This window comes from Callorhinchus milii, unplaced genomic scaffold (genome assembly GCF_018977255.1).
Source record: "Callorhinchus milii isolate IMCB2004 unplaced genomic scaffold, IMCB_Cmil_1.0 Scaffold3, whole genome shotgun sequence".
Classification (NCBI taxonomy): Eukaryota; Metazoa; Chordata; class Chondrichthyes; order Chimaeriformes; family Callorhinchidae; genus Callorhinchus; species Callorhinchus milii.
This window is the reverse complement of record NW_024704744.1, coordinates 39,769,378-39,781,931: the sequence shown is the minus strand read 5'-3', so window position 1 is coordinate 39,781,931 and position 12,554 is coordinate 39,769,378. Positions and strand designations below refer to the sequence as shown.

At 38.8% G+C, this 12,554-nt stretch overlaps 1 protein-coding gene across 1 annotated transcript in view; it reads left to right on the top strand.

Moving 5' to 3' along the window:
* Positions 1–12,554, top strand: part of LOC103182218 (glutamate receptor, ionotropic, kainate 2) — a 220,217-nt gene that overhangs the window by 146,614 nt on the left and 61,049 nt on the right. Inside the window, exon 10 of the mRNA XM_007899133.2 lies at positions 8,782–8,985. Coding sequence (XP_007897324.1) covers positions 8,782–8,985 — 204 coding nt within the window. The remainder of the gene's footprint in view (positions 1–8,781; positions 8,986–12,554) is intronic.

The window sequence follows — 12,554 nt, the reverse complement described above, 5'->3', positions numbered from 1 at the left end:
ACATTCAGTGACATTGATAAGATGCGTCAATGGGTCAGAATGTCAGGCGTATAGAACACATCATCGATGTTACTGCACTTAGTGATATGAGAATTGCTGCTCACTGAATGACCACAAAGCTTGGCAAAATTTGTCTGTGGAGAAAAGACCAGAATTAAATCGGAAAGATGTTGAGATGGATGACTATTCTGTAGATTTTGTCTCCAGATAATATAGATGCATTTAAGAGGAAGCTAGGCTTTCATGTGAGGAAGAAAGTAAAGGAAGGATATGTGAGGGAGTAAGGAATGGGTGGAATTAGATTGTCAAGCCTAAGTCTTGCCCCACAACCTTGTGACCTAGAGATAACAGAGTTATCAATTTAGCCAAGATGATTCTTCAAGTGTTCCGAGGCACTACATTGTGTGAAGGGCGCTATATAAAAGCAGGATGTTGTTTTTTGGCATAAATTATTGCTAGATCCAAATATAACACATTAGTCTCACTTAAATATTAGTTAATATATTTAATAATAATAACAACCATAATTATTTTCGTCTTTAATAATTATTATTATTAATATTAATTATTCTTATTAAAGCCCATAAGGATACCAACTGTGGGAAAGAGGAAACTTCATAGCTTTACAGCTGAGATGTTGTACTGTAGTTACTAAGATCTAATTCGTGCTGTTCATGAGATGATTTGCAAACAGTGATCTAGAACTCTGATTAGACGACTTTGGCTGCAATCCAGAAGTCAAAATTGCGATTGAGTCTAAAGTGAATTCCAGATGCAGGATTTGTTTGTTACAAATCACAATGTGAATGTTATAAATCAGACCCTATTGTATTTTGACTAACTACTGCAATCTGTATTTCCTAAAAATAATAATAATATTGCATTTGATATAGCGCTTTTCACGTCGGGAGGATGTCCCAAAGCACTTCACAGAACACACTGTAAAGTGAATTGACTGTATATTTGTGGGCGAATGCGGCAGCCAATTGCGCACAGCAATGTCCCACAAACAGTCGTAGATTGAAAATGACCAATTTATTATTGTTTTTGGTGTTGGAGGGATTATTATCAGGCATGTGGAGTAAGGAAACTTGCCCAAGGTTTCGTCCTGCCTGGAATTGAACTCAGGTCTCTCGCTTGCAAAGCGAGTGCTCTAACCACTGAGCTACAGGACTCCATAATGTTGGTAATAATAATAGAAATAATAATAATAATGTCTTCTAGATGTCTCAAAGCGCTTCACAGAATATACTGTAAAGTGAATTGACTGTATACTTGTGGGCGAATTGCTGCAGCCAATTGTGCACAGCAGTGTCCCACAAGCAGTCGTGGATTGAAGTGCCCAATTTATTATTGTTTTTTATCTTGAGGCATTATTATCACTCAGGACTCTGAGTTTGTAGTCCAGGCAGGTAGTGCATTACTGGGGGAGTCTTGTATTATCAGGTGCCATCCATTAACAAATATGTTAAACTGAGGTCCTATTAGCTGCATGTTAAAGATTCCACTGCATTATTCAACAACAACAACAAATGTAGCTTATTTACATTTATAGAATGCCTTTCCCGGCAGGAGGACATCCCAAGGCGCTGAGTAACTGAAAGGAAATTCCCTCTGATGTCATGATAAACAATCATCTGGATCAGTTGACTATTTATCGATTCTTTGAACACTTAGACGTTCTAGGCATTATGTTAAATATGCAGATCATTATCTACTTTCAAGTAAAAGAATCTCCTTCCGATTGATGCACTGCTCTTTGACTCATTATTCATGCTTGGTTTCACTCTCATTTAAAAGTCTTATCACCTAACCAGATAACCTTGAAGTTGTAATGCACACAAATGTATACCTGGTGGGCATCTGTTTATCTTAGGTGAAGCACTACCACAGGAGAGGAAAATACCAAACATGTTTGATAATGGAAGTTCAACTTTTGACTTTATTTCTTAATCTTCCAATTAAGACTGAACCCCAAATCATCAAGGATTCACACTTTTAATTATAACAGTTTAAAAACATGTTAAGCTCTAATGTGCACAGCGTTGGGTAGCATTGGTTTAAAACCTATTACCCCTATAAGCGTTCTGGACTGAAATTTTACATAGTGTTCAAACTCTTCTGGGCTGTATATATCTTTATAAAGAAAATTCTGTACATTGCGAGTGATGGAACTAGATGTTCTCCCATCATAAAAATTGATCTTATTCCCCCTGAGCTTGGGAGAGGTAAATCAGAAATCATTCGTGTGTGAGCCTAGCTAGTGAGAATATGACTATGAAAGATGTCAGAGCCCAATCCTGTTCACTCACATTGCAAAGAGCTACTGGTTAACAAATCAAATTGACTGATTTTTATTCCTTCCTTAGCACCTTCTGGTGTGCAGGGCTCAGTGTTAACTCTAGGCAGTGGCTTTGCCAACTGAGCCATCAAAAAGTATTGAGTAATTTTTGTTCAGGTCGCCTATAATGTTAATATCACTGAAAAATGTATGTAACTTTCATTCCTTTTAAGGGAGACAAACAGCACTGTTACTTTTCAACTTGCTTTTAGACAAATGGTGATGGAAAGCCTGAAATAAAGGATTTCCATTTATGAGATAAACCATGCTTTTTGTTTAACATAATAAAAAAATAGAGTTTAAATATATTAATGTTATGTAATTATAACATTATGCACAGCATGTTTTAGCTATTTTTATATATACTTATAGTGAGTCACACTTGATTACAATGTTAGTAACCTTCACTGTATTCACTCGCAAATAGAATTGAAAAGCAAATGAAAATGAGTTGGAAAAAATGTCACATGTTTCACAGATGATTTATGCAGTGAAGTCAATTTGAAATGTGTCTCTCATTTGTATTTCAATGGGTGATGTACAAGGACATAATTCTCAAAACTTACCTCCTTTTTTTTTGACAATTGTACGATTTTAAAACAAATGGATCAAAACCAAATTATTATTTGAATTATAAAAGGAGGAAGGACAGACAGAAAGATTAGAATGAAAATGTTTTGCCATCTAAAAATACAGATAAGCGGCTAAGCTGATCTGGCTCCAAGATGACATGCCTGGCAACGGAATGTCAGAATTGAGCCAGGCCCTCTGTAGCGGTCTCGGTATTCCGGTTCCTGAGCCAGACGGTCGGTAGTATTCCAGGGCACAGCTGATGACAGCACAGCCAGTCTGGCTCATTGGCAGAACCTGAACCGAGTCACTGGGGCAGGGAGTCATTCCATTCAAATCCTGATATCCCTGCAAGCCAAACCCCTAACTGATAGGGTGGTCCTAGCTGGACAAGCAGGGGGAAAGCTTGATGGATAGCAATATCAATGGCAAGCTATGTGGTTTACGCTGGTTCAACACCAGTAGTACCCTTATGCACACTCTGGGGTTCACAAGACCTGCGCCTAATACTTTCTGGAATTGGGTAAGCAGGGTGCGTCCCTCCAGGGAGAGAGTGCGCATTCTATTCCAAAAATCTGTCTTTGGGATTTCCATGTGTAGGTGGGGGATGCATGGAAGTCTCAGCTTAGTTTGGATACTCTTAAACATGGCGATGGGTTTCCGCATGTGTCAGACACTCAAGTGACCTCCCCCTCCCCCCCAAAAAATGGCCCATTTCAGCACAGAGTGCCATAACACAACTGAGCGGGGGACCTACTCCCAGAACACTGCTCTAGTTGGCCCTTATAATAATAATTCTTGCATTGATATAGCACCTTATTATGATTTCCAGACGTCACAAAGTGCTTCACAGAATATACTGTAAAATGAACTGACTATATTTTGTGGGCGCAATGTTTTAATGCTTCTAACATGTATCAGAGGGATTGTGAATGAGAAACCTCAAAAATTGCTTACCTCTGCTTTGGTCACTACTCCCTGAGACTCTGGAACTCTCTGCCTCAATCGCTCTGTCTTGCCTCTTCCTTGCTCATCTGCAGATCAGACCTGAAGACCTTTCTCTATGACCATGGCTACGGTCACTTCCCTTCTCTCCCTGGCTTGGCATCAAGTTCTGCCTCTGTTAACCTTGCCAAGATACCACCCTGCATGAAGGGCGCTATATAAATACCAGTTGTTGATATAATAATAAAAAATAATAATTTGGTCACTCAGACCACGGCTGTTTTGTGGGATACTGTTGTGGGCAATTGGCTACCGCATTTTGCCCACAAAACACACAGTCAATTCATTTTACAGTATATTCTGTGAAGCATTTGACACATCTCGAAGACATGATAAGGCGCTATATCAAATGCAACAAATATTATTATTATTATTATTAATATGTAACTAGGTAGATGAATTGGGTAAAGTCACACATTTATATTTCTTGCTTCTCTGATGCATACTTTCATTCATTCCATAGAAGTGAACGTTAGCCTTTTTTTAACCAAATTGGCTTCTATTTTTTTCTATTTTAAAATAACTATTGGTCTTTTTGATGGAGGCAGAACTGTATCTGCTCGTGCTGAACAAATAATTTATAGTTTATGCCATTGCCATACTCACAGGTTCTTTTATTTACTTTTGCTATTTAACAGTATTGTGTGGGTACTTTAATGTTTCAATAGCAATTACAGTTATAACATTGTTTAAAGTAAGTGTAGCTCTTTTCGAAAACATCACTATGTTTTGTTAGTTTAATTTTTGTGAAGCAGTGTCATAGTAATAAAGTATAAATAATAATAATAATAAATAATAATAAATAATAATAATAAAGCAGGCATTTCAGAAGAGGACAGCAAAGAATGAAGTCTAAAAGCCAATTGTCGAGGCATATATTCTTAATATATAGCACACTACAAATAGCACTCTTAAAATTCCATTTCTGCTCTCTGTCTTCAGTGGCTTCATTAGACTGACTCATTTGACTTGATGGTATTGGTTAGAGGGTGATTGATGAACACAATCAATTTAAGTAAACTGAAGATCACAAGATTGGTTTGGATGAAGAAGGCTCTTCGGCACACTTGATCTCATTGTTCCAGCATACCAACCTTTCATGCATAAAGAACACCCTACCATACCATACACGATACCCACACTTGTCTACATAGTATTCACCCTACTGTACACTAACACCCATCCTGCCATACACCATGCCCACTCTACTATACAAAATACCTACTCTACAAGATACCCACCCAACTGTACACAATTGAAGCAATTTGTGTAAAGCGTTGACTATTAAGTCTTCTGAAATCTTCCCAATCAGAGTAAACACTAGAAATGTCTTGAGGAACCAACCTGAAACATATATACCACAAATTTGTTTTTTTTTACTCATTCCCCAATTGTCAATACTTCCAACATTTCAACATCAGTCTCAATTACTGCAATTTTGTAATTCATTTCACATCAATCAGAATTGTAATAACATTATAAAAAGTTAGGTCAATTTTATTCTAAGATAAATAGCGATAATTGAATATTTTGGCAGAGGTCAGAAAATTAAAAAAAAATAGAATTAAATTGACAGATGCTGGACCTGTATGTTTTAAGTGAGGCTTCAGCTGAGGTTCCAACAAGATATCCATATTACATTTTTAAAGCTCATCTGGTAGTCTTGTCGACTTTAACTCTTTGAGTATATGGACTGAAAATACTTTACATGAACAGCCTTTATTTCTTTCTCAAGATTGCCAGAGCCTCACAGCACCTCATTCCAACTTGTCAATTTTCTACCAGTTATTATTAAAGCACATTCCTCTCTGTCTCTATTCAAGCACTTGTTAAAAATATAAAATAACTGTAGGCTTCATTCCCTCTGGGTGATGGGAACAGCAGAGCCAAGTGTATGTGAGGATCCACTGCTCTTTGAATACAAAATGTATTCTCTCCTCCCCTTGCCATACCCTTATGTACACTTTTTCAATGCCATTACTGTCACAGGCATTTCATGGATGGGCCCTTGAGTCCACAAAGTCTAAATTGAAAAGAAGTGATTGTATTTAAAGATGCGCCTGGTCTGACAACCAGCAATGCAAAGTGCTAAAACCCATACCAAAGATCAGCAGCATGTTCTGAAAGGCTTGTGTAATAGGACGAGCTTTGAGCTTTGCAAACTAACACCATTAGTTTTATGGCTCCCGCTCAGTGAAGATTTGTTCTTTCATCAATCACTTTGATTTAGAAAAGAGTGTTGGGAAATGAAATTAAATTAGTTATTTGGGCCATTTAACTAAAGCTACAGCTGTTTTTAGTCTTGGCCAGTTGGTAACAATTTTTAAAAAAAATCAATTTCCATGTACAGATTTGTTTTTTTGATGTGATGGGGTTGGGAAAATGGTCCATTAATTGCCAATGAGAGTTTACAATACAGATTTGTTTTTATTGGTTAACTGCATAATTAACCAAACCAGTGCACAACTTAGGCCTCAGGTTCAATCCTCAGCTTTGGTTTCTACCCCACATCCTTTCCTTGACCTGGACTGCTTTTTCCACCTTCATCACATTGTCATACTTCACAACCACGCAGCTGAAACCCTCGTCCATTCCTTTGTCACTTCCTGGCTGGATTATTCCAATGCCCTTCTTGCTGATCTCCCCAGTTCCACCAACCACAAAATTCAATTCAAAACTCCACTCCACTCCATCTTGCTTATGGTAACCTCCCCCTCCCTCTACCCTTGGCTCAGTGTCAGACTCTGTCACTATCAAGTTCTCCAGGATGCTAACCTGCGTGAAGGATGCTGTATAAATGCAAGTTGTTGTTATAATTACAATTTAACATGTACAGCAACAGTCACTATACTTTACAGTAAATCCTGTGAAAGTCTTTAAGACATCTCAACAATGTGATAAGGCACTGAACCCAACTGCAAGGATTATTGTTGCATTATTATAATTAAGGACAGCAATATGCATTTGAATATGGTTAGCCCATGGGCTATTAACCCATACCGCATTTTAGACTCCACTGTTCCAAGAGTATGTTAAGGAAATAGTTACTATTCAACGTAATCATTGATATGATGAGTGGAAATTCGGCAGAAATTAAGAGGTCTTGATTATATTAGCATTTTCTCTCAATTAAGAACCAATGTGAAACATAATTTATTTTCATGTCAATGAACTTTTGTTTCTGACATTTGAATAGGGGAGATAATTAAAAGACCATTTCCCCTGGCTCAGAGCAAAATATAGGTTTCAGTTTGAATATCTGTTTAATCGTCAAAGGAGAAGCATAGCAAGGAACTCAAACAGTTTTCATCCCAAGCTTACACTGTAGTTTGTTGCTTGCTCCTTTAAATATTCAAATTAGATGTTCAACTTTTGTGCAAGCTGCATGGTTTCACCTGGTTAAACTCTTGGTCCCCAAGCCTTGGTTCTTGTCAACCTATACCTGAACTCTCTAGTAATCAGAGTACATCCCTCTGGAGAGACAGTGTGTTAATTTGCTGCCACATTTCTCCCAGAAAATATACAGTCAATTCACCTTATAGTATATTCGTATGAAGCATTTTGAGACATCTTGAAGATGTGATAAGCAGTTGTATCAAATGCAAGGATTATTATTATTACCACAGATCAGGCGAATGAAAATTTCCACGTATGTGTGGAACTCTCATCAGTTTGATTTGGATACTCTTTTAGCTGGTGATAGATTTCCGCAGAGGTCAGAAACCCGGTTGTCAAAAGAAAGAGGTAGCACTATTACAAAACCGGATTAATAAAACAGTAGATTGGTGATGCCCTTACTCAGATGCTAAAATAGGATAAAGTTAACACGCATAGTACAGGGTTGTGCTCCCACACTATCCAGTCATTAGCATATGATGAAATAATGGTTTGTTTGATGGTAAAATGGGGGTTTGGGTGACATTCCAATCTTGGTTGCACCATCAAGGTGATGGAGGCTTATCACTTTGCCACATAAAGGATAATAATAATCCTCATCTGAAAGTGCTGCAGATGACTTATTGTAAAGTGTAGTGACTGTGTATTTTGTAAGGGAATTTGTAAAATGAGGAATCAATAGGGTGACTTGCCCTGTGTCTGCCTTCTGCATGTTCTAACTCAACGAATGCAGGCCAGAAATTAGGCTCTCTGCCCATCCTCTTGCTTGGCAAACTATGCAGGTGTACACTGGGAGTTGCAAGCAAGGGAGAAACAAAATATTTAATGTGGGACGAAAAAGTTACATCTTTTGCAAATACGATTTGTCAAGGGGTGGAAGTGAGGAGGCTGAATATTAGTTGAAAAAACAAAATGCAAAACAACTTGTGGTGTATTTACTTTTATTTAGATATTTCCACCACAAGAGACCATCTGGTCCATTAATTTTCTATTTAGATACATATTTGGTTCATTGTCCTTTTGTGTGGGTTTTCTGTTTACCGAGGCATGGTGAGCTGCACAAGTCTATTTGGACCCTGTTAAAGAAAACTGCCAGTAGCTAATTACACCCAAGAGATAACTTACACTGATTCTTATTCGTAAGCTTCATAGATCAGGTGCTTCTTTTCTAAATGTTTTTGCAGTTTGGCAGTTTTAAGTGCCAGAACCGATGATGAAAATGTAAATGTTTTATTTCATTTGCTCTGATCTTTTTTATGGCTAATAGTTTCGTTTTTAGAATTCCCAGTGCAGAGAATGCTTGACTTCAGGGATTACTTAAATAAGCTTTTGAAATTTATGTGCACTGCCTTGAGTCCGTAGTTGATTAGTAGAGGGCAGTTTGGACTGACTTTAACTCTGAGATGTATTTGTCATTAGGGATATTTTAATTCCTTGCATTAATCTCTCAATGTTATCAACCTTTACAGGAAGAGCCTTATGTGATGTTTAAAAAGTCTGATAAACCTCTTTATGGGAATGGTCGATTTGAAGGATATTGCATTGACCTCCTGAAAGAACTGTCCAATATCCTTGGATTTACCTATGAGGTCAGGCTGGTGGATGACGGAAAATATGGAGCTCAGGATGAAAAAGGACAGTGGAACGGAATGGTCAGGGAACTGATGGATCATGTAAGTAACTTGTTTACTACAATGGAATTGTGTTAAATGCTGCACAAGAAATGTTCTCTATCAAGGTGAACATACAGAAATTGTGTGTTATGAAAAGCCCAGCTATTGTAATAATAACAACAAGAAAAATTGCATTTATATAGTGCCTTTCAGGTTGGGAAGACATCCCAAGATGCTGGACAGCAGTCCAGAGTTTGTATCTGAGCTGGAGGTTGGATTAGAGGTGGGGGGAGGGTGGCATGAGGAGTGGGTGTGGGGTAGGGAAGATGACTAAAGGTCTGGTAAAGAGGAAGGGTGGTTGAGGCCAGGATGCTGTACTCATTTACAAAACAGCTTGATGTTGTGTTGGGAAGCTGGCAGGCTGTGTGTTCTGTAAGAATAAGATCAAATGGGCCAAAGGACCTTCATCGTTAGAACCAATTTTGTGATCTTGAATGGTAAATGCCAGCCCGCTGGCAGTGGAGTACAACAATGAAAATTTTCGCACCTATATTTGTTTTCTCAAATAATCTTCTGCTAACATTTACACCGCTACTTTCTGAATCATCCAGCTTTTCTAATTCAATGTTTTTTCGTTCCTGGAGTTCGGGTTCTCATGTGTGATCTGGTTTTGTATCCAGCTTATGGGATGTTGGGATGTCTCCTCTCTCTGCTGTCCTACCTGAAAGGTGTTCAACTCCACAGCATGAAACTTCACAAAATTCAGCACCGAATTGCTATTACCTATAACAGTGGTTGAGTGGTGGCTGATGCTAGGCTGAGATACATTGTTGGAACAGACGAGAGGGAACTTCATTATTTATCTGGCTGTGCTGTCCTCAAGCTGGGCATGTTTGGTGCTGACAATCTGAACAATCAAAGAAGAAATGTTTGACAAAAATAATTACCTGTTTTATTCATAAATAATAATAGCAATAATCCTTGCATTTGGTATAGTACTTTTCATGTCAAGAGGACATCCCAAAATGCTTCAAAGGATTTAATGTGAAGTGTAGTTACTGTGTATTTGTAGGTGAATGCGGCAGCCGAAGTCCACACATCTGTGTCCCACAAACAGTCATAAAACGAATGATGAATTTTAATTTAGGGGATTTTGGCCAGGGCTGTTTAACATCCACCTGAATTGGTAGACAGATCCTTAGTTTAACCTCCAATCTGAAGGATAGCATTTCCAATAAACCGACACACCCTGAGCACTATATTGGCGTGTCCGCATTGACTATGTGAGTTCAAGTTCCGACGTGGAGCTTGAACCCACATCTTTTTGTCTCAGAAGTGAAAGTGCTACCAACTGAGCCAGGTTGACATATTTCATAGTAAGTTTTAGCAGGAACAGACCATTGATCCATCAAGCTAATTATCCAGCTTCCTAAAAGTCTCCTTCAATTTCTGTCTCATCACCTCTTTATGTTTTTATCCTATTAATTTGCAAGAACTTTTTTTTGAGTTTCTGAATAGTTTACAGTTCCATATTCCTTGTTGTTTTCTTTGATTTTTCTTCATTTATATTCTGCTCTGGGTTTTTGTTAGTTGTTCCTTGTTGCATAAAATATGTTGGTACATCAATGCAGTCAGAATAAACACAAGATATGATTTGAAGGCATTTATTTTAAGGCTCTAGTTACTTTCACTGTGATTGGTTTACACAGGTTGAGGGGGGATCTTTAGGTGAAATAGCACATTGACTTTGGCAGCAGACTATTTCCCTATTAGCTGAGAATCATAAAGGGGTAGAATAGAGGAGTAGGGATGGGAATATCCACCCACTTCTGATGAACTAACTCTTACATTTCAATGATGAGTCATAACACTACACCCACCACTTTTTCAGTGCCACTCTTTCCCTCATAATAGGAGTGAAATGTTCAGCAAGACAGGACTCCTCCGGATGTGTGTTCAAACAGCATGATTCAGAATTTTTGCTAATTGCTATTGTTGAATTTGTGCAAAGAACTTTTGTAATAAAGCACTATCCGATCCCTTCAGTGACTGACAATAACAATTCTAGAGCAAGAACATTCCAACTTTAGTTTCACATCTATCCATATTATCTGAAGTTTCACTGGCTTCAGATATTTCATGTTAGCACTTCTGGACCAAGGAAATGAAATTAAATTGGCCAGTGTTTCCACTGCAGGTTGTTGTCCAGTAGCTCCCATGGAAAGTTGTACATAAAGCAAATTTATAGGTTCAGCTGTAGTTTAGGCTTCAGCCATATTACTCACCAGGACTCACTCTTAGGCACATATGAATATAGTCACTTGTATATGAGTCTGGGCTCATATATAAGAGAGGACTATTGTATGTCTCTCTCATTGTGTTCAGGAGAAGACAGGTTAAGTGAGGAATGGTCATCCTAGCAGCTAACTTTCTACAGTTGAACATCAACAAGACCAAGGCCCTCCTGAGTGGCTCCCATCAGTGCCCGTCCACACCTTAGACACTGAAAGCATCGCTGTCCATGGATGCATACTCCACCTCATTGAGCCAGTCCGGAACCTTGGCGTCTTGTTTGACCTTCAACTATCTTTCTATCCCACATCTATGCCATGACCCGCTCTGCCTACCTCCAGCTCTGCAACATCACCCGGCTCCGCCACTGTCTCACACAGCAGGCTGCCAATACCCTCATACACTCATTCGTAACATCCAGGCTTGACTACGCAAACTCCCTGCTTGTCAGCCGCCCCAACTCCTCCATCCATAAACTGCAAATCATGCAGTCCATTTCCTCTACCACACCAGGCTCCGTGACCCTATCAGCCCCATCCTCGCTCGACTCCACTGGCTTCCCATCATACAATTCAAGATCCTGGTTCTCACCTTTAAAGCCCTCCATGGCCCTGTTTCCTCTACCTCTGTGACTTTCTAACTCCCCCTACCAACCTGCCCGCTCCCTCCACTCAGTGGGCTCTGGTCTGAAACACCAGCGCCTTGGGATGTCCTCCCGATGTGAAAGGCACTATACAAATGGAATTTTGTTGTATGAATATGGTCACTTGTACAAAGAGTCTGGGCTCACTTATAAGAGAGCACTGTTGTATGTCTCTCTCACTGTGTTTAGGAGAAGAGAGGTTAAGCGAGGAATGGTCATCCTAGAAGTTAAGTGAATGCTAGTTAGATGTCGGAACCATTCTGTGGTTTATGAAACCATTGCCCCTCCTCTGTTACTGTGAAAATACAAAAACTGGATTCTGACCAGTTGTGGAGAAAGGCATTTTAAATAAACAAGCTGCCATGTGGTGATAAAGATTGTAATAGGATCACAGAGTATTTACAGCACAAAAGGAGGCCATTCAACCCATTGTGTCTGTGGTGGTTGAGAGCTTTCTATTCCAATTGCACCCCATTTTCCTGCTTTTGTTATATTCGTTAATAACATTTTTCAATTGTCATGTTAACACTGCTATAGATTCGGCTTCAAAAGCCATTTGTGTAAGCAGTTCACATTCTAGCAATACTTTATCCCTCTCTGTAAAAGAAAATCTTCTATTCACCCCATTTTCCCTCAATTATACAGTTATACTTTACACACCATTTTGTTCCTCATTTACCAATCAGTGGACATA